Below are 23,051 nucleotides of genomic sequence, written 5' to 3'. Positions count from 1 at the left end.
TTCTCTCTACAGCCTCAGCTTCCTTAAGTTCATGTGCCCACTCCTCCACCCACCTCTCACTGTCAGAAGGCTCCAATCAACCCTCCTTTCTCCCTGGACATTCCATCTGTGGCACTTTCGCTTCCACTCAGGGCAAGTATGGCCAAGGAAGTCATGATGTTTATATGTCACTTTACATTTTTGGTATCGCCCACAGTATGTGGCACATGAGTAGACACTCAACAAAAGTGTCTGGAACCAAGGGATTGAGAGAAACAAAAAGGGCTGGAAAAGGTAAATACAGAGAAACATGACCACCCTTGTCTTCCCTACTTTGGGTGAAGATGAAATTTCTCCAGGATGCCTTGAAGTCTCCAGTATTCTTCAATCTTTGAAACCAAAGACAGTGGCGAGAAGATCCACGGAATTGATCTGTAAAGTCCTTACTTCTCAAGACACTGCAGTGGAAAGTGAAATGCATGCTGTCTGTGGTGGTCTCAGTGATTCCAGTGAAAGCTTTCCCGATTTTAGCGTGAAAATTCTAATTTCTTGCTGAAATGAGGCATCCGTTCTGGTTGGCTTCACAAAGTGGGTCACCCTGGTTTAACTGGAGAGGCGGAGGTGCTGTGTGTAGCGCTCAACCTGAGCTGGATGGGGTCATGTTGCCTGAGTGCTTCTCAGGGGGCCTTTGTTTATCAGTGCTCCCCTGGCCACCAAGGTCGACAGCATTCTCAACTCAATCAGGTGGCCTCATTCCTCTAAGCAATCTGAATCGTAGTCAGTGACGCATCTGTCCGTCCAGCGCCATTCGTGTGGCATGTCTACACATCTCGCATGCCGTCTTTGGCCCCAGTCATTTGCTTGTGTTTCTGATGTTTTGTAGACAAGGAAAGGGCCTCCCGTCCCACCTCTGCCTAAAGTCACCCCAACAAAGGAACTTCAGCAGGAGAACATCATCAGTTTCTTTGAGGACAATTTTGTTCCGGAAATCAGCGTGACGACACCTTCGCAGGTACGTGCCTGCTGCAGAACTGGGGTGACCTCAGAAGGGCCGTGGCAGAGGGACCCTCAGGGACCAGCTTTAAAGGTGACAGATGTTAGAGACGGGCAGTATGATTTCAGGCCTCACTCAGGTTGGCTTTAATTACTTGGTGTGTCTAAGGCATTCTCAGATGGGGGGGGGGTGTACATATGCAGTATTTGGAAATGCTGAAAAGTGTAAAAATGAAGAATTTTAATCACCACTGAAGTCGTACCACTCTGATGTACCAACTAAGGCGTCTTGGTTTATTTTCCCTCAGGCTTTGGTTTTAAGTATGTATCGATTTTATACCACAAAATTTAAATTGTGTTGTTATGTATCCCTGACTTTTCTACTTAATCTTCCTGAACCTTTTTTTTTTTTTAATCTCGTAATACTAGCTTTTCAAAAGAAAACGTATCACCAGAGTATTGTATCTGATGGATGGACCAGCCCATGCTGGTGATCACAGGTTACTCTTCATGGTTCTGCTTCATCAGCACTCCTCTGAACATCAGGAGATATTAATCCATGTGTACACCCTCAATTATTTCTTCTGTATTGCTTCCTGGTAGAGAACAGGAAAGTGAAACTAAGAGAGGTGAATGTTTCTAAGCCTTTTTGCTCTTCAGCACGAGTAACTATATTCATTTACATGATTTGGCAAATGGAAACACCAGCGTTTGCCCTGGTTTCAAAGGCATCTGGGTGCACCTGCCCCATCTGCTCCTCCTGCAGCCCCCTCGGTAGGCAGCAGATTCTCTGCTACCCACTTGGTTCTCCCCTTGCCTCGAGAATGGAGATCCTTGACTTCCAGAGCTGTTCCTCATGCCATTGAAGCCATTTCTTTAAGAGTGAAAGTCCCCAGAAACATCCTGCCAATCTCACTCGCTCCCTGTGTTCTCAGGGTCAGAAATAATAACGTACGTTTTGCAAGGGGTGTGAATGTGGTGCTGTAATTACTGTGTACGTCAATAACAACACTGTGTACGGCAGGCCAATTACAATCACATCCTGTTGATAATAACAGGAATAACGTACTAACCGCAGAGAGCTCAGAAAATAGAAACTCAGAAGCATTACAGTGGCAACTGTGTCATCACTTTTAAGGGCATTTGTCAATAAGGCGCGATGCTTTTAGCTATTGTTTTCTTCCTTCTGTTGTTTGTAAGAGATGGTGAATTTGTCAAGCTAACGAGGCCTTGGCCTGTGGGTTAGCAGCTCCTTTGAACGGGGTCCTTGCACAGTGATGGGTGCATGGACACGTGCACTTGGCTCAAGACCCCACCATGTAGCAACAGAAGCAACTGAACTAGAGGCATCTTGGCACGTCGACCAGTCCTAAAGCAAAGATGAAGTTCAGAACTGTCTTGTCCTGTAAAATGTTCTGTTATTTGCGGTGCACTGGCTCACAAAAGGGTCCTTCGTGGTAGGAAAAAATAAAAAAGAAAGCCCTTTTTAAGATTGTGGCTCAGCACCACTTTTCTTTTTTTAAGATTTTTAAACTTTATTTGACAGGGGGAGAGGGAGAGAGAGAGAGAGAGAGAGAGAGCGCACAAGCAGGGGGAGAGGGAGATGGAGAGGGAAAGGGAGAAGCAGGTTCCCCGCTGGCTGAGCAGGGAGCCCGATGTGGGACTGGATCCCAGGATCGATGACCTGAGCCGAAGGCAGACATTTCACCAGCTGAGCCACTCAGGAGCCTCTCAAAGCCCTTTTAAAAATCACAAATGCTAGAAGAGGCCCTGAAGCCCTTCTAAGAGCATGAACTGTCTTGATACTGTTGAGGAGCAGTGGTGGGAAAAGTCAAGAGTTGGGGACAGAGGGTGAGGAGACAGCTTTGAAAGCAGAAGTGGCTCCGGCTGCGGCTGCTGCAGTGACTCAGTTGGCTGGAGAGCCCCTGCCCCCCTCCCTGGCTGGTCTTGGCGCACTTTCCATGGCCCTGGGGAGGGAAGGAAGGCGCCTCTCCACCCCGACCACCTTCTATAACCCGCTGGCTGGGTGTCCCCTCCCTCCATCAGTGTGCAAGGTAATTTTGACAGAATGAACCACCAGACACCTGGTGGGGGTGCCTTTTTGGGCTTCACCTTGATTTATGTTTTCTTTTCATTGGGTGGAGGCAGAAGGAAGTTTCTCTGTTTTTTGTTTTTGTTTTTTTCCAAATCTGAAGCAACATGGACTAGCAAAGGACCACACTGCGTGACCAGAAGCATCTCCAGTGACTGGCTGTTAATCTCATATCACGATGTCAAGAGAGGGCGTGAGGCAGGGATTTATGTTTCAGTCTACTTTCTCGCTTATTGAGTATATAATCTAGCTTTATTTAAGATTACACAGTTGCTGCCATTCTCTGATGCATCTTGACAGCTTCCTTGGTTGCTTGTTCCTCTGCAGGTATCCACAGAACCAGTTTGTGTTCCTTCACCCCTTTTGGGTCTCATCCAGCAGAGTTTCTGAGTCAGCAGTTCTGGGGTGGGGGGCAGGAATCTGTATTCTTAACAAGCCCCCAAGCGATGCTGATGCCACTGGTCATGGGATCCCACTGTGAGAACCCCTGTAGGCCAGGATTTCCAAATTTATGGCCACGAACAAAGCACCCCAGTGAATGAACAGATTTCTTCCAGGAAAATATCTAGCTGACTTAAGGATATTTCATGATTGACCATTTATAACTGCTCCACTTAAAAATAGTATGATTTGAAGTACTCTGTGTTTTGGGCTGTTGGACTCACACATACGTCTGTGCCTGTAATACCAGATGTGTTAATTAGATTATATGTGAGGCTACATATTCTAAGCAAATGGGCTGTCTCATCAGGGCTATAATGTTTTAGACATGCACAGGTAAACGATGAAAAAGTTCAATAGAAATGCCAGGAGAAAATGAGACGCCAGCTGCATGGAAGCAGAGTATTGGAAGCTAGAAAGCCGAGATGTGTCTGCAAAGCATTTCTCCCAGATATGTGTATGTATAATAATAGGGAATAGTCCGTTTTCAGTTTTGTTTTGATATTTTTACAAAGATACTAGGTCATTCTACATTGAATCGATTGGTTTCTGTCCCCGGTTTGCTGTTTTTATCCTCTGCTCAGTGGGGAAGAACAGGATTTGTATTAATTCCACCCAGAAGCTCCAAGTGTGGTGACTGAAAAAGTCCTTACCTCTGATTTGTATGTCCTGTCCACCCAGCTCTGTTACAGTGACAGCCTCTCCTGAGTGAGTCCTGGGATTGAAGACAAATCCATCAGAAGGAGCCCTCTAAGGGCCCCAGACCTTAACTATATCATAGAATCTTCTCTGGGTGATATCCTTACCTGCTTCCAGGGCGAGGTCCACATGTCAACACCAAAGGGCTGACCTTGCTTCTCTGGTTGTGTGTCTACAGAAATGGAACTGCCAAAGGACAAACCCAGCCCCATCTGTTTTCCCTCCTAAGAAACTAAATAGGAGGAAATCTCTTGTGTGTGTGTGTGTGTGTGTGTGTGTGCATGTGCTCCTGCATTATTTTTTTAAAACAGCATTTTCTATCTGGTCCCACAAGACACTGTAAAAAGGGGTTCCCGGTCATATGAGGCTGGGAGGGGCTGCATCTCCTTTTGCTTAACATAGCTGATGTCAGCATGTTCAAGGCTCGCAGAAGTTCTGCAGCAAAAGCCCTATTTGTTTAAATCAGAACTTCTCAGTCTCTCCCTTTCTTCCCAAAGTACTACCTATTACAGAGAAATGGGCGTTTTACTAAAACATGTTTAAAAAGGAAAGATTAAAAGATATTAGGTCTCTAAAAACCAAATTCATGGCATATAAGTAGGATTTTGACAGCTTAAGAGGAAAAAAAAGCAATTATATACACATAGGTACGTACACATGCAAGGTTGTTTCTTTTTCCTTCAGAAAATGTTTGGGATTGCTTTCTCATCTGTCTTTAATTAGATCTATGTTCACCCTCCTCTCCCATGAGGGCTTTCCTTAGGGGTTGTGGCCCTGAGCAGGTCTAACCTGTTTGAGTCACTTGAAATGAGCATATTGGCAATGTTCTGGTGGCGAAGTCTGATGGGATTCCACGCACGAAATGCCATGCTGGCCAGTGGGAGAAGTCTGCTCACCAGCCACCCTTTTGGAAACAAACCTGGCCACCACATTCCAGGACAGCTGGGTGGATGTGCATCCCAGATTTCCTGGGACATAGGATGGATGCTCCATAGAGACTGGGGTCACAGTGTGGGTCCTGGTGCAGACTTGGGCGCCCTGACCATCGGATAGCATGGCTAGCCAAGCTCCCACCACCAGAAGAGGACTTAGAAAGTGTCAGAAGAGGTGCTCAAAAGGGTGGGAGCCCCCTGAGAGGCAGGGTTAGGGTCAGAGGCAGGTGACAAAGAGGAAGAAGTGATTACCTGTTTTGGGATTGTTTTTTCTTTTTCATAGCAGGTAATCCTTAGCTATTAACCTATATCTTTTCCCAGCAACAATGTTGCATATTTTCCCTCTTTCATATAACGTTCTCCTTTACAAATCCAGATGGATTATCTTTTCTTAAAAATTTTATTTATTTATTCATGAGAGACACAATGAGGGCAGAGACACAGGGAGAGGGAGAAGCAGGCTCCCTGCAGGGAGCCCAATGTGGGACTCGATCCCAGGACCCTGGGATCATGCCCTGAGCCAAAGGCAGATGCTCAACTGCTGAGCCACCCAGGTGCCCCCTGACGGATTATCTTTTGACCATCCCAGCTTATTCCTCCAGGCCCACTCTTACTGGGGACACCTGCTGTGCTGGGAGACAAGAGGACAGCACAGCCTTGAAGTCGCATGGCTGTGGGCATCAAGTTAGCACCGTTAACTCTGGTACCCTTACATCTCTGCTTTCCAGCCAAGTGCTGCAGCTCACATTTCAAGTTCCTGAAATCATCCTATTTTTCTTAGCCAATCAAATGGAAGTAGATTTTCAACTTTCTTAGCAAGTTCACGAGATGGTCTTTTTTGGCGTGTGTGCTGGGTCCTGACGAGGCCATCCTGCAATCATGCACACATGAGCCACTCCCTCCCCGGGTATCTGTCACCTGGTTTTGACTATCGCTCTCACTTTCCTTTTCAACGTAGCATATTTCTGGACCAGCTGCCTCTTCTTTCAGTTGCTATTTTTTTTCAAAAAAAACATGTTCACATTCTTGTAACACAGAAAGAATTAGTAATATGGAAATTGGAAGGAAGAAAACAGTGCACTTCAAGCCCCGATTTGGTTGGTTTATTGCCCTGAGGGGTCACTCACGGCACCATTGGTTCCTTTGGCAGGCAGGGGTAGCCAAGCAATGCGGTTTATTTATCTTCTGGGGCTCCAGCAATATGTAAGTTGGCCTCACCGCCTTCCAAGGGTCTCAGATTCCTGAACCTCTTAACGATGCCTTGACTTTTTGCTCTTCCCCCGGTATTGTAGTTTATGTTCTGCTTCTTAACAGAGCATCTCATGGTGTGAATCTTTTTTGAGATTTTGTATTTTTGAACATGGTTGGAGATATGGGTAGGGAGTGGTGGTTAGCTGGCGCAGAGAGGCCAGCAGAGGAAGGGGAGAAGGGGAACGCAGAAGAAAGAGTTGGGGAGAAAGGGAGGAGATCACAACGGGGAAGCATGTGACTGAGTGTGTTATATGCAAGGTCTCGTTCGATTTAGTCTTGACATTATTCCTGTGATGTACAGGCCATCATCCCTACTTGGAAGTTGAGCAGACCTGTCATTTTTCTGCCACACTCTACTATTCCTAGGACAGATGTGGAAAGCAGAGGCCTGTAGACCACACGTGCCAGCGTTCTAAGCACCTCAGAGATAACAGATACTAGACATCCAGTACATTGAACAAATCATTTTAACTCCTTCTCTCCTTTTTTTTAAAAAAAGATTTTATTTATTTATTTGAAAGAGAGAGAGAGAGAGAACACGAGCGTGGTGAGGTGCAGAGGGAGAGGGAGAAGTAGGCTCCCTGCTGAGAAGGGAGCCCAATGTAGGGCTGGATCCTGGCACTTGGGGATCATGACCTGAGCCAAAGGCAGACGCTTAACTGACTGAGCCACCCAGGCACCCCCGACTCCTTCTCTTCTTAATGCATGTTCTCTAGAACATCTTTGGGTTTTTGATACTAGCAAAGTTCTTCAGGTTGTTACATATCAGCGGTATTATTAAATTCCAAATGCTTTGATAGGAGGGTCTTCACTCAACCAGTTGAAGCATTGTTCATCCAGTGGTCAGCACAGAAGCTCACTGTAAGCACAGGCCTTCTCCATCTCCCCTCTGTCTCTCTTCTCAATCAACTGTTGCACTCTTGCTTGGAGCGTATGTGAGGCCAGTGAGCAAACTCATGACGTGCTACACGAAGAATGGTTGTGCAGTCTACCAACCTGTTCCAGCAACCAATGAACCTGGGAAAACAGTTCCTTAGAACGTTTAGTTTGTTGTGTGTCAACTCATGAGAGCGTTTGCAGGATCATATAAATGTAGGTAGGCACGTGTAGCAAGTGTGACAACAGGGTAACTTTGACAAGTCTAGGTCATGGGTAAATGGATCTTCACTGTACTATTCTTTGAAAATCTCATATAATAAAAGTTGGAGAATACTTGACAATGTCCTATGCAGTCATTGAATGATTTCTCATTCTAAAATTGCAAATATAAAACTCTTGGGCCCTGACAGTGTACTATAGCTATATATGTTTTAAGATTTTATTTATTTATTCACGAGAGACACAGGGAGAGAGAGAGAGACAGAGACAGAGACAGAGACACAGGCAGAGGGAGAAGCAGGCTCATGCAGGGAGCCCGACGTGGGACTCAATCCCGGGTCTCCAGGATCCTGCCCTGGGCCGAAGGCAAGTACCAAACAGCTGAGCCACCCAGGCATCCCAGTGTACTGTAGTTTTTACCATTACTCACTTTATAGCCATTACTCACATTAATTGTGAGGTACCCATCTGTAGTGGTCTTATCACAGGCTTCCTGTCATAAAGTTAAATTTCCTTAAACCGCTGCATTCATTAGTAATGAAATGATAAAACTTTACTCACTGTTAGAATATGTAAGCTATTTTGTGACCCTTCAATGAAAGACATATCTATTATGTGGAAACTATCTCCCAGTTGGCCTTGCTTTTAGGAGCAAGGAACTTTCTTTCTTAAGCTTCCTTATCTGACCTCCCTGACTTCTTGGGAAGTTAATAAGTATCCTGCATAATATTTAGAATATAGGGGATCCCTGGGTGGCGCAGCGGTTTAGTGCCTGCCTTTGGCCCAGGGCGCGATCCTGGAGACCCGGGATCGAATCCCATGTCAAGCTCCCGGTGCATGGAGCCTGCTTCTCCCTCTGCCTGTGTCTCTGCCTCTCTCTCTCTCTCTGTGACTATCATAAATAAATAAATAAAAAATTAAAAAAATATTTAGAATATAGTAAATGTGCTCAAATACGTTGACTAAAAGAAGAAAAAGTTAAAAAACTCTTGGGAAGAAATTGTACCTATGGTTTTGCTGTCACCAGGTTCAATGAAAGAGTGTGTTGCCATTAAAAAATCATTGTGAGCGTGCGCATGGGTGTGTGTCTGTGTGTCGGCCTCCCTGCCTGCATGCAGCCCTGGGGGATGGTTTGGAGACTCTAAATGTCTTATGTCTCTGGCTATACATTGAAATCTCTGTTATCTGCTAAGCTTATAAGAATAATGCCATAGGGCAGCCTGGGTGGCTCAGCGGTTTAGTGCCGCCTTCAGCCCAGGGTGTGATCCTGGAGACCCGGGATCGAGTCCCACGTCGGACTCCCTGCGTGGAGCCTGCTTCTCCCTCTGCCTGTGTCTCTGTCTCTCTCTGTGTTTCTTGTGAATAAATAAATAAAATCTTAAAAAAAGAATAATTCCATTAAGGATGCATGATTGATACAAAAAACTAGTAAATTACAGAGAAGCAAAAAGTAAAAGTTTAAAAGCGTAGTCATATTTCCCAGCAAAAACCAGTCTTACTAATGTACTTTTTGTCATGCCACAATTTTTTTCTCTTTAAATAGCGACTGAAAGGTATATTTTCAGAAACTTGATCATTTTATATCAGTTTTATAACTTCTGATTTATTTTACTACAAATATAACAAAGATTTTCATGCTAATTTATTATATATCTCATCATTTTAAATAGCAACAAAGCACTGTATCATGAGGCTGGGCCATAGTAGGTTTAACCAACCCCCTATCGTTAGGGTGTTTTCTTCTGTTAATTTCATTGATGTGTGATTGACATACAATTAATGGCACATATTTAAAGTATACTTTTTTTTTTTTTAAATAGAAGGAGAGAGTGCAAGCAGTGAGGAAGGGTAGAGGAAGAGGGAGAGAGAGAGAGAGAGAATCTTAAGCAGGCTTCATGACGCAGGGTCTCTATCTCATGACCATGAAATCATTAACTGAGCCTAAATCAAGAGTCAGATACTTAGCCAACTGAGTCACCCAGGTGCCCCTAAAGTATGCATTTTGCATTTTAATAAGTTTTGAAATACGTGTACACCCATGAATCCATCACCAGAATCAAGATAATGAATATACCAGTCACCCCCAAAGTTTTCTTTGCATCTGCAATCTCTCCTGTTCCTCTCCACATACTGTACCCTCCAGGCAAATTATCGGGGTACCTGTTTGAGAGACAAGGGACCTGGCCTTAGCAGCAGCCTAGAATAGCACTGGTGTCAAAGGCATCCAGCTGTTGCAGTCCTGGCTTGCCTGCCTTGCAGCTGAGGGCCCCAGGAGAACAGCTAAGCTCAATGAGCCCATTCTTCTCATCCCCAGATGGAGAAATGATGCTACCTCCTGCTTGAATTCTGTGAGGATTAGACAGGGCCGGTGAAGTCTGGTGAAGTGAGGTTTGAGGAATCTAGTAAGGTCATTATTTGAAGGTAATAGCAGTGTTGTGTCATCATTACACTGCGGCAAAATGCCTTTATCTGAGTTAATATTTTACATGTATAAAGTTCTCAGAACAGTGTCTAGCCTATTCTAAGTGATATAGGTGTTCAGAAAGTTTTAAAAATAAAACTTGTATCAGTATAAATGGTGAAAAACAGAACTCACGTAGATTTTGAATAGAGGCCAGAAGGATCTGTTGATAGTTTTGTGATTGTAATTATTGAAGAAAGAGGGATCTCAGAAGAACACTAACCTTGTAAAATTTTTTAAAGTGTCTAAGAATAATCATGCTGCAGAATAGATAGCTCAAAACCAATAGCATGATATTTAAGTAGATTTCCTACTACAATGAGTGTGGATATACTAAAAAAAAAAATGTATTATCTATTAGGCCCTAAAACTTACATACAGTTTTAAATTTTATGTCTATGATCAATACTAATTAAAAGAACTCTTGTTCTTTAAGATATTTCTCTTAAAGAGGGCACCTTGGTGGCTCAGTTGGTCAAGCGTACAACTTTTGATTTTGGCTCAGATTATGATCTCAGGGTAGTGAGATTGAGCCCCATGTTGGGCTCCTCAGTCAGCATCAGTCTGCTTGAGATTCTCTCTCTCCCTCTGGCCCCCAACTTGTGCATGTGCATGTGCATGCGCTCTCTCTTTCTCTCTCTCAAAAATATAAACAAATTAAATCTTTCTCTGAACATCCCTCTTCTTACATATGCTTTATCCATGATTGATCTTTCGATTTCTAGGCAACAGAGGGTCAAACTTGAAGCTTATATCAAACATCAAACACATGTAACTTGATTCTGTGAAAACTGACCCAGTTCTCTTCACTGTGATAGTTTATGGAGACTTTATTTCAGCTCTGATCCTTACTGTGTAACTCGAGCCAGGGTTAGGCTAACTTCAAGCCCATGTTACTTTTTTTTGCATCATGATACTACAATAAATGAACACGTATTAATGTTCAGTACTATAAATGTTTTGCTACTATCATAGTAGGATTCTTATCCTATGTCTTCTTTGTCTTAAGGTCTTTCTAACCTAGGAATGTTATTTTCCAGTGAATGTTGGGGAACATGGTCCTCTCCTTGCCTCTTTCTCTTTTACCCTCCCTCCTTCATACACACAGTTGAGACCAACACATTATGGATGAAGAATGATTCATATGATAACTAAATCAAGGGATAGGGCCCCTCTGAGGGGATGAGGCAGGTGGATATAGTCACAGTAGACAGTGTCCCTTCCTTTTTTACATGCTGGCTTTGCAGGGGACATCACAGCAGGGGGCTACAGTCCTGGGTCTAAGCCTTGGCCCATTTTATTCACCCAGCTATCTGTAATTTTTGATCTGAGATTTCTGAATTAGCAGAGGAGAGTCCTTGGATCTTGGTGGCATCCGGAATCAGGATATACCTCTCAGACTTTCTCTTCGTTGGCCAGATTCGGAGCTAGACAGAGGAGAGGAACTATAGCCTGGGTCATATTCCTGGGTGTCTTAAATTATAGTTGGTTATTTCCAGAGTTGCTTATTTCCCTCTTCATCACATTTAGCTGGTGACTCTGGGTGCTTACTGGTGAGCCACCTAAATGGTAAACTATCAGAACTGCCTTGGGGACATTCGGTGGTGTCGAGAGTCATACATGGATTGTATCATAAAATCCCATATTTTTATTTTATTTTATTTCAACAGAATGAAGTCCCTGAGGTGAAGAAAGAGGAGACATTGTTGGATCTGGACTTTGACCCTTTCAAACCTGAGGTGGCACCTGTAGGTTCTGTGGGAGTGACCCACTCACCCATGTCGCAGGTATCCAGTAGTGGTTTGGATGTCTGGGGATGACATTTTATAAACTTTAATCAGCTCTGTAGGGCAGCAGCTGCCTGTCAGGGACTCCTGTCCATTTCAAGTGACTATTCATTTTTCTTTGGGATTGACAACTGTTCCCTAATGGGAAGGACGTATAGAGAGAGGACCCTATCTATATCTATCATTCCAAATGTCCCCCTACCATTAGCTCTCTCTAGCCATAGAGCTGGGATAGTCACACAATCCAGTTTGCCCAGGAAACCTCCATCTCAGAGTAATTGTCATTATTAGTATTATTCTGCACTCGGAGTGTTCAGCTTTGGATGATATATGTTATAGCTTCTTCAAATGAAGCTCTTTCTTTTGGCCCTGGGCTTGGTCTTCTTACTTATTTTCTGTACTTTCCTTCCTCAGGGTTTTGCAGATTAAAGCTTGTTAGAGATAACTTGAAATTATGCCCCAAGAGAAAGCTTTTCCAGTCCTGATAGTTTTCAACTCAATGATGTTGTTCCCCTCCACATTGCAGAAGCTTTCCTTGTATGATCTTGACAATGGCCAGAGTAGGCCTTGCTTACCCAGCTTGTCCTTGCTCATTGCTCTCCCCGCCCTGCCCCACTTTCCCCACTTCACTAGTGATCCCTAGCAGTTCTCCAGTTCTCCAGCAGAGGGAATCTGCAGGTGGGCTCTGTGATGACTTCTGGATGATTGCTCTGTGGTGGGCTTTCCTTACAATTCTCTATGCTCATGAAAGGAGGTTAACTCAAAATTGGCTGAACAGAAATTGTTTATATCCATATTCTTGATGTGCTTGGGGGCTCACATTTGAATTTGACCACATCCAAAGATGCTAGAGAAAAACTTCAAATGAATTAATGAAGGTGTATTGTAAAACTGAAGTTGAGGATTGAGACCTAGCTCAATTTTCTGGTCTTGAAGTCTTCTTAATACCTTACAGTAAGCCACTATCACCTTAATATAAACCTCAATAAATAAAGCTTCTCCTAATCCATGCCGAATTCCAGAATGTGATTGAGGTTCTAAAGGCCTACCTGTTGTAAGATGGGAACAATAAAAATCAAGCAGGTAAATAAAGCAGGGAATTAATAAGCAGACCAGATACTAGCCTTAAACGTACTTTGCAAAAAAAATGGGTCTCTTAGATAAATGTTTCAGAAAGTTCTTTTAGCTCCCTTTTAAAAGGAGAGTCATGATATGGATTAGAATAGTAAAGGCTCCAAGAAGTTCTGCAGATAAAAGAAAAAACTGTTTAGACTTGTTTAACTTAGAGTTTTCCAAATTTATTTGGCCACAGAAACCTATTTTAATGAAGGTTTCTTAACAGTCATCGGAATGTTGTTTAAAACATATTGGATATGGAAATGCTAATATAGTAATTGTCAGCAAGTTTGAGGGTTCGGCCCTGGTGACCAAGGAAAGCAGAAAACAAATTCACATCTCATTTGGAAGACTTCCCTGTTAGAGTTTTCTCGTTGTGCAGGATTCATAGGACTTGTCTGCCTCACTCTCCAGCGTTCGCTGCTCTATGGCAGAAGGGAGATTTCTGCACCGTGTGCCATTCTGGTCGTGGATGCAATTCCACAGCCTTTCTATCTGCAAGTTTGACTTGAGAGAGAAACTTCTCGCGTATCAATTCATGATCAAATAAATCCCCAGATCGTGGAAATTTGTGTAGATTTAAAACGAAGATGCAGAATCTAAAAAAAAAATGACTTTGGTTAAACCTTCAAAAGTCTTTCTTCTGATGAAAATGCATCACTGCAGTTAGGAAAAGCCACGTGTGCCCTGTGTTCTCCCTCAGGCCAGGTACTAAACTACCCTGGCGTCCCGGTGGCTCTAAATTGAGTCACCTCATGGCAGAGTCATCCTGTGAGCTGGCTCTAATCACATCTCCTTTTGACCAAGGACAGTCTGAGGCTGAGATAGCAAAAAAGAACAGAGCCATTAGATTCTGCAGGCCTTCATTCCCCTTCACTCAGAATGATCTCCCTTGCCCATCGCCTGACCTCGTGTTTTAAATGGATGTTTTTGCTGCTAGCAGAACACCCCACCTGTGATCTCCACAGTGTCCACATGAGTTAACACATCCTTTCATGATTCTGAGGACTGATAAACATGACGTCTCACATTGCTGCCTTCTTTTGGAGAAAATACCAGTGCTGTCTGCATTATGCAGGGATATGGAGTAGCTTTTAGGGGCTGTCATTCTTAAGCGGCTGGGATGCAAGAAAACCCAAACCATCTGAATAATCAGAAAGTACATATTGGTTGCAGAAGGAATCCACATACAAATAACTGTGGCTTTCCGTTTAGCTCTTCTACTCTCCTTTCTTAGCCATTTGACAGCTGGGTGCTCACCCAGAGACCAGCCGGGCTGCATAGAGATGCAGGGTGGCTGGGGTGGTACAGTCAGAGCGGGCCCAGATTCAAAACAAGTGCATAAACACAGATCTATTCTAGTCACAAAGACAAAGGCAGTAAGGATGTGGCTTTACCAGCAATTCACAGCCACAAAGGAAATGAGAAAGAGGAGTCTCCCTCACTTTCCCAAATGCACAGCAGAAATCACTTGAACCATCTGGATCCATTCCCCGGGATCAGTGAGCTTTATAATTAAAATGGCAGTAGTAAGTATAATTAATTCATCCATATGCGTGAGGGGGCACCCTACTATTTTGCATGATTATCTATTAATTGAGCTCTGTTATCATCTAATTCAGCATATTGAAGAACTCTTTTTCTGGGGTTTATTTACCATCAAACTGGTCATAATGCATCCTCTTGGTGGGAGGAAGAGAGGAGGTACATCAGCAATGATTCAGAGCTGCATGTCTTCTAAGATGTGAGAAACTCTAGTATCTGGACACCTTGTACTTCATTTTAACTGTGTGTGTGTATCTGTGTGTGTGTGTGTGTGTGTGTGTGTTACAGTAAAACCATTCATCATGTTTCAGATACGGCTTTCTACTTGTATAGTGAAAAGCAGACTAGTCCTTTGCTGTCCAGTGTGGTTGCCACAAGCCACATTTGGCTATTCAAATTCAAATTAAATAAAATTATGTAAAACTTAAAATTTGGTTCTGTTACACTAGCATATTTCAAGTGCTCAATAAATGCATGTGACTAGTGGCTGCCATATTGGATGGCACAGATAAGGAACATTATCACCAAATAAAGTTCTTTTGGACAGTGCTGTACAGAATGTTTCAAAAATGTTTCATTTTAAGAACTTTTGTCACCTTAGTACTTTTTACATGCTTGGGATTTGTATACTAACCATACTTTTGTTTGTCTGTTTGCTTTCAGACGTTGCCCTGGGACCTATGGACGGTAAGAATACGAAGAGCTTATATTTTGATGTACCTAGATCCCTAGAAATTTGGAGACCTTGTTATTTTTTAATTCACCTGTGGAGCAAAGAAGACCCAGGCATTTTCAATGATAACGTAGCCCCCTAGAACTATCTTCAGCTCCCTGATGGTCCCAAGCATTACCAGCACCTGGAAACAATGGTGAGGAAAAGAGCGTCAGGGTGCCAGATGCCTGGACAAGCAAGAATTCGGTGTTAGGCCCTTTTATGCTTCTTCCTGTGATTACTGGTGGCTCCTGGAATGTTGTAGTGAAGGGCAGGCACATTTTTTGTTGCTTTTAAATAGAATAGAAGAAAACATGGATGAGAAAATATAAGGGATAGGCTACTCTGCACAGGGAACCACTTTCTCACTTTATTTCCAATGAAGCTTCATCAATAAGAATTTGAACTTTAGAGCCAGGCAGCCCTGGATTAGAGTCCAGACTCTACCTCTTAGAACAATATGACTTTGAGCAATTTATGAATTTCTTTCAGCCTCCATTTTCATCATCTGTAAAGTAAGGGTAATGATACCTACCACAGAGTGTTGTGTGAGGATTCAAGTCATATTTGTAGAGTGCTTAGCCCCACATCCAGTACATATCAATAAAAGGTAGCTGTTGCTACTAATGGTATGTATTCTGCTAATCTGATGTTGCAAGGATGAGCATTTCCAGAAATTAGAGGTGGGAAAAAGACACAAACAGAGCTTTGACTGAAAACATCTTTTATAGTGACCTGGCTTTGCTTGTATAATCACAAAAGGGGATATATGGACTAACATTCAGGACATTTGAATTCTAGCCGACTCTGTGTTAATTTTCTTGAAGATCAAGCATTGTCCATGCTAATGTTTTATTATTCCAGTATTTCATATCTTTATTGGAATCATAATACATTTTTTCTGTCCTAGCTAGGAAGGGTATGGGGGGGGGGGCGAAGGTATCATCCGGAAGGAGCATGGAATATTTCAGAGGACAAGCCTGCTAAGAGTGGTTGCAATGACAAAATTGCAAAACGGTAGCTCTCTGGATATAATTGCTGGCGTTCCTTGATCCGCTCAGTCTCCCCATGTTGTCTGTTTGTGTACAGACAAGGCTTCTAGGTTTGGGGGGAGAACATGAGGAGAATCATCCCATGATTCTCCTCATGTGTAGGGTGAGTTTAGGGAACATCTGTTCTGATTCTGTGTCAGAGCATCTGATATTGTGTACTTTTGTGGCTGCTAGGGCTTGAACTTATTCCGATGTTCTCAGGTTTGCTTATTTATTTGAAACTTTGCATTTCAGAGTCTGCTAACACAGAAGTCTTATAATAGCCCTGAAACATCCTTGATGACTAGAAAATGAGAGAGGCTTTCTTCATGTTTCAATTGTGTAGTCTTAGTATAGGAACAAAACTCATTTCTATCACAAAACAAGCTGTAAAAATTAATCTTGAACCAGTAAAAGTCACAGCTTTCAGGAGAATGTTGACTGTGGACAGCATGGGATTTTAATGTGCTAGGGAATTTGCTTCTTTTGTATTATTATTATTATTATTATTATTATTATTATTATTATTAATTATCCTTTTTTTCCCTCAAACAGACAAGCACTGATTTGGTACAACCGGTAGGTAAATATCCAGAATATTCTGGATTTAAAAAAAAAATATTTGTTATACATTATATACATGGATAGTATGTAGGATGAGCTTTCTTTTCTCATAGCATTGCTAGTCGCAGATTTAACCTTAAGCCATTTAATTTATAAGCTCTCTAGTTTGTTTAACTGGTGCTACCATACTGAATAGCTTTGTGTTTCTCATCAAATCTTACCATGATCTATTTCATCTTATGTTTTTTTTTCCTTTGCTCTTCTGCATACTCTAAAGACTGACTCTTCAAAAAGTCTTTCCCTGTGTAACCTGATCATGGAGGAAACTCCAGAGAGTGGGTTGGCCGAAGAAATTCAAAGATCTCAAATTGACCTAGGTGCATTTATTTGGGGCCCTGATGCTAGTACAGAGAGTGTCAGCCAGGAAATTACCCAAGGTGGGTCTCAGGAAGACTCTTCATGTCTCTCTGAAGCAGAGCAAGACATGGGATTATCTACTGGAATTCCTCCTTCTGCTGACTGGCACACTGTAGCTGAACAGGGTGAGGATGTCATGGGGCCAGCCCCTCCATGTGGAAATGAACATCTGTCCCCAGAGCCTATGCCTGAGGCTGAATTTGCCATAGCCGCTGGTATGGAGATGGACCAGCCTCATGACTTACCTGCCTCAGAGATGGCAGCCACAGAAACTGGTGGCCTGATCAAAGAAAGTCAAGAAGAAGTTAAACAGTCAGAAGAAGCAGAAGAGAAACAGAAGATAGAAGATTCTATGTGGGCAGGTGTGGAGACATGTGAAAAGGTAGACACTAGAGCTATTGATACCAAGGCACTAGAAAGTACAGAGGCATTTGGAGAGAAAGAATGTCGAAGTCCAGGAGACAGGCTAGTAGATCTTCTTAAGACAAAAGGAAAGCAAGACCAGGAGACCTTAGCCATCAATAAAGAGGAAATGAGGAAAGATCCAAGAGCTAGTTGTAAGGAAAGTGAAAGGACCAATGAAATATATTTTGATAAAGCTGATGTATTAGAAGAAGACCTAGAAAGAGTAGATCTAGCTGCCAAATTTAGTGACAGAAACCAAGGACTAGATGAGGGGAATCAAGTAGAAATAAATAATTTTGAAATTACAGAGGGCTCTGGAGCTAAACCCACCCATCACATAGATATTTTGAATCGATGTCTCCAGACTGATTCTGTATCTAATATTGAAATTGCCAGCCCTGAGGGATGGGATTTAACTAGAAAAGACATAAGGAAAAATTTAATAGATCCTCCTAACCATGATCACTCAGGACAAGGCAGTGCAGATGCTGAAGAGATTCAGCCTGAGGCTGTGTTACATACTCCTGGGGTTGACAGGAATGAAAGTCAGGCTATTGTTTTATCAAGAAAACATGAAGCAACAGCTCATTCTAGGACAGATCCTACTTATTCTCTGGGAACTAATGCAAACAGAAGAGACTGGTATTTATATAAAGCAAAAGACTCATTAATAGAGCGGCCTGGGAGTATGGTGACTGGGAACTGTAACCATACCATTAACTTACCAACAGTTGTAAAAACAGACTCTTGGGCAACAGATCCAGGTCAAATCTGGCAGCCAAGCTTGGATTCAGCAGTGAATAGTATGGATATGTTAGAATTCTCTGGTATACCAGATGGCCAAGCAAGTAGATTTGCCAATTTGCTTGATCCCATTAACCACTGGCCTATCAGAGATACAGGAAGCTTAGATAATTGCTGGGAACGTTTAGATACAGTTGAAGGTGAGAGAGGGCTGGCGGTGAGCTTAGCAGCAGATGTATATGCTAATTGCTGGGAACAAAGCCGAGAGGTAGCTAGACCATTGGTTCTGGGAGCCTCCCACAATGCTAGCACCGAGAGTTCTGCTAGTCCCCAAGACAATGACATCAGCAACTCAGATTTATCTGAAGATGAAATTGCTAACCAGAGATATGGATTGTTGTACCAAGAAATAGAGCCTGATAAAGAAGAGGTACTTACCCCATTACGTAGTATAGACTAGCCAAAGACTTCTGTAGGTTCTGTTTTTCCTCATGTTTCCACCTACTTCATTATCCATCCATCACTATCTTCTCTGAGGCCTGCCTCATCTCCTTGAAATCTGTGCAAACCAAATACAAATAGGTTGACAAAGAAAAAGAAAATACAGAAAGCAGGATGTTTGTGTTGGAACTAATGAGTCTATTTTACCATCCCACTAGTTGTGTTTATTCTACTTTATATTTACTATTCAAGCACTAAAAATATGTAGAACAGACTAATTTACTTATCTCAAAGTGATTCTACAGCATTAAGAGCACATGAAATGCTTTTACCCAGGCCCCCTGAAACCGTATACTCCTAATAGCTGTTTATCCAAATCATGTATTAAAGAAATAGTGAAAATACTTCAGATTGTATCAGCAGCCTATAAAAGGAGGTATTTAACGCCTCATGGCTTTTCTCTGGAATCATCTTCTCATTATCAAGAAAGTGGGCTTTGGTTAGCACTGAGCCACATGCCAGCAATAATTGCAAAAATAATCTTTTTTTGTCAGCCTATTTAAGATAATACAGTATGGCCTTTTGCATTTCCTAAACACTTTCATGCACAGCAACCTTTTGTATTATTTTAAAATGTGTGGTGGTCTTCACTTTCCAACTTGTCTGATGGATATTTACTGATCCCACAAAAATGGTAAAACATAACATACTTTCATTTCCCTTTCTGTTTAGGCTTCTGGTGGTACATTTAATGGATTCACCCAGGTAAGAGATCAATTTGCTGGCACAATCCATCTGCTGAGAATGATGCAAATTGTTAAAATATGGACTTTGGTATCACTGGTATAGTATAATGGTGAAGCACGTCAGTGCAAAACTTGACCCTACGACTTTCAAGTTCAATAACGGAAGCAGTAATAGTGGCAACATTGTAGGGTTGTGGAGTTAATGAGGGACGCCTGGGGGGCTCAGTGGTTGAACATCTACCTTCAGCTCAGGTCTTGATCCCAGAGTCCTGGGATTGAGTCCCACATCAGGCTCTCTGGAGGGAGCCTGCTTCTCCCTCTGCCTATGTCTCTGCCTCTCTCTCTGTGCCTCTCATGAATAAATAACAAAATCTTAAAAAACAAATTCAGTGAGATACATATGCGGAGCAAAGTTAGCACAGTCGCCCGGCACCCACTAAGTGCTTCTTGGCTGTACTAGCTATTAATTTTGTTAGCCCTGCCATGGAATTATGCTGATTCTTCTAATAGAAATGAGAAGTTGTCCTGATCTGAGAGATCGACTAGATTCAGAGGTTAGAAAAGAGGATATAGGATTATTTTGAACCAATGAGATGAGTCTTTAGAAAATAAAAATGGTTTTTAGGTACCTCTTTTGTGCAGATTCATACTCATCCTTACCTTTTTTCAGTCGTTCTTTAGGAAGGAGCTATTTGAGGATCAGAAATAATAGATTGGCTCTGATCAATAAAGCAGAATTTCCCTTGGGTGTCTCTAGAAGAGGATCCACAAGATGGACTGTCCCCTCACTCTGTATGACCCAACAGATGGATAGTTGTAACCCATGTAAAGGGCAGGCCACACAGCTCTTAAGCTCATGGAGTAAGTTCTGAAAACCTGGAAGGGAGACTTCAAACAGAGGCTTGTCTGTGAGGATTGCTTGGCCTCAGAACATTAGAGATGAACAGTTTTTAATTTTAACATTGAAAATTTCTGTACTTAAGAATTTGACTACTTTCCCCCGTGTTACCTATAAAGTGATAAAGTCCGCCCACACCCACATCCAGAGACAGGTAGACACACGGGGGGGGAGATGATAATTAATGTGTCTCTTCAGTCTGCATGAATCTCTTTTGAAGGTCACATCGTAAGAATTGTTACTCATTTCTCATTTTTTAAATGTGGATGTCTATCAGTTATAAAGGCATCATGTAAAGAGTAACAAAATTGTATGAGAGCATTTTATAGAAGTTCAGACCATCACAGACTCCCTTCATTTCCCGTTTCTTGGAGGTAAATACTTTTACTCCTTTCACCAGATTTTCTTTTTTTCAGCCACATGTGTGTGCATGACTTGCTTATAATGCTACCTCTTGGTCTTTAAAGCATTATCTATGGACTCTTCTCTCTGGAAGGTGCAGACCTAAAGTGCCTTCAGATGCCCCCCTCTCGCTCACTCACCCTCCCTCTCCTTCCTGCCCTTCTTCTGTCTGCTGTAGTGACGCTATAGCCATCCAGCCAGTCTATATTATTGTATAATGATATCAATACTATCAGCACCCCCACCATGAAGTTTACATTTAGTTTTATGCCAACTTTCTGTTCTCCTTTAAGAAAATGTTTGCAGGGTCTTATTTGTTTGTTGGTTAGTTCATTTGTTTAGTGTTTTGGGGATTCACTGCTAATTCAATCCCATATTCCGTTACATAAATCTCCCCTCGTTTTGTTGGAAAACATTAAGCATTCGGTCACTTTCATCTTATTGAAGAATTTGCTTGTTCCTCCTTCTGGACTGCTCCACCTGAACTGGGTTCGCTCTGGCAAGGCCTGCTGCCACAGCTGTTCCTGCAGGCTCTCCTGGTAGGTCTGTCCTAGGCATTGCCTTCACTTCTCCCTTATGTCAGTCCATTCTTTTCTGGGCACAAATCTTCCTCATTTGTGGTTTAATGCCACATGTTAGAATACACCTTCATCTGCATATTAAAGCACATCCTCCAGTAGCTTCCTAAGAAAAGTATGCATGAAAGGTATATATTTGTGGCCGTGTACACCTGAAATTTCTTTGGTATATATTTGTGACCGTGTACACCTGAAATGTCTTTACCTATTTACATAATGGTCTTCTAGATTGGATATTATATTAGAATATAATTTTCCCCTAGAATTTTAAAGCCATTAATCCATCCATTTCTACCTCCTAATGTTACCACTGAGAAACTGCTTTTGATTCTTTTTAAAAATTAATCTTATCTTAGATTTAATAAAATTAATATCATGAAAACTCCATGCCAATTTTTAGAATAAACAATTTTCCAACAGAAATAATCTACAGGTAATAACTTTGCATCATGTTTGGCTTTTATAGCAGGATCATAGTCTTTTTTTTTCCCCAAAAATAGATTTTGAGTTGATATTGAGGGTTTCATCAGTTTTTCCAACGGCTTTTCTTAATCTTGAACATAATTATTTAAATAGTATTCTCAGGGTGCCTGGGTGACAGGTTAACCCTCTGACTCTTGGTTTTGGCTCACATCGTGATCTTTGGGTCATGAGATCAAGCCCCAAGTCTGGCTCCGTGCTCAGTGCAGAGTCTGCTTAGAGTTTCTCTCTCCTTCTCCCTCTGCCACCCCCTTCCCCCAACCCACCATGCTCCCCTTCTCTCTCTCTCTCTTTCAAATAAATAAATCTTTTTTTTTTTAATTTTTTATTTATTTATGATAGTCACAGAGAGAGAGAGAGAGAGAGAGGCAGAGACACAGGCGGAAGGAGAAGCAGGCTCCATGCACCGGGAGCCCGATGTGGGATTCGATCCCGGGTCTCCAGGATCGCGCCCTGGGCCAAAGGCAGGCGCCAAACCGCTGCGCCACCCAGGGATCCCAACAAATAAATAAATCTTTAAAAAAGAAATAAAATAAATAGTATTTGAATTCCAAGTACTTGTTATGTAATTATCCTTTGTTGACTCTCTTATCATTTATTAACTGGTCTTTAATTGGACATAACTATTAATTGTCAATGGCTTTGTGTAATACTATAGTGGTTCTTCAACATCACTTTGATCTACTACTAGAAATCTTGTATCTTATATCAAAATTTTAATTTCAATTTTCAGGCAATTTGTATTTGTATAGAGACTGAAGTATTAAAAATTACTGGGGAATGATAGTTATTAGTCTATGTTTACTAGATTGGAATTAAAATAAAAACTTAGGAAAAGTGTAATGCTAAATGAAATAAGTCACAGAAAGACAAATACCTTATGATTTCACTCATATGTGGAATTTAAGAAATAAATGAGCAAAAGAATGAAAAGAGAGAAAGACAAATCAAGAGACAGATTCTTAACTATGGAGAACAAATTGATGGTTATCAGAGGGGATATGGTGTAGGGGATGGGGGAAATAGGTGATGAGGATTAAGGAGCACACTTGTGATGAACACCAGGTGATGTATGGAAGTGATGAATCACTATATTGTTTTGATTCTTGGTATTTTTGAGAAAGTTCTTCTCTCTCTCTCTCTCTCTCTCTCTCTCTCTCCCTGCTGCCTGCTATACTACTCTCTCTTTATTCTGGAAGTTTGTAAAATCTCTTTTTTAACCTGTGTTTCTGAAATTTT

The 23,051-nt window shown here is 42.1% G+C and overlaps 1 protein-coding gene across 4 annotated transcripts in view; it reads left to right on the top strand.

Moving 5' to 3' along the window:
* Positions 1-23,051, top strand: part of AMPH (amphiphysin) — a 220,300-nt gene that overhangs the window by 165,587 nt on the left and 31,662 nt on the right. For all 4 annotated transcript variants that reach the window (XM_072760037.1, XM_072760034.1, XM_072760036.1 and 1 more), the window contains exons 11-15: positions 863-991; positions 11,617-11,733; positions 15,058-15,081; positions 16,693-16,716; positions 19,441-19,473. In XM_072760037.1, coding sequence (XP_072616138.1) covers positions 863-991; positions 11,617-11,733; positions 15,058-15,081; positions 16,693-16,716; positions 19,441-19,473 — 327 coding nt within the window. The remainder of the gene's footprint in view (positions 1-862; positions 992-11,616; positions 11,734-15,057; positions 15,082-16,692; positions 16,717-19,440; positions 19,474-23,051) is intronic.

This window comes from Vulpes vulpes, chromosome 5, assembly GCF_048418805.1.
Source record: "Vulpes vulpes isolate BD-2025 chromosome 5, VulVul3, whole genome shotgun sequence".
In the NCBI taxonomy this organism is placed as follows: domain Eukaryota; kingdom Metazoa; phylum Chordata; class Mammalia; order Carnivora; family Canidae; genus Vulpes; species Vulpes vulpes.
Note: the sequence above shows the minus strand (reverse complement) of the source record. Positions and strands in the feature narration are given on the sequence as shown.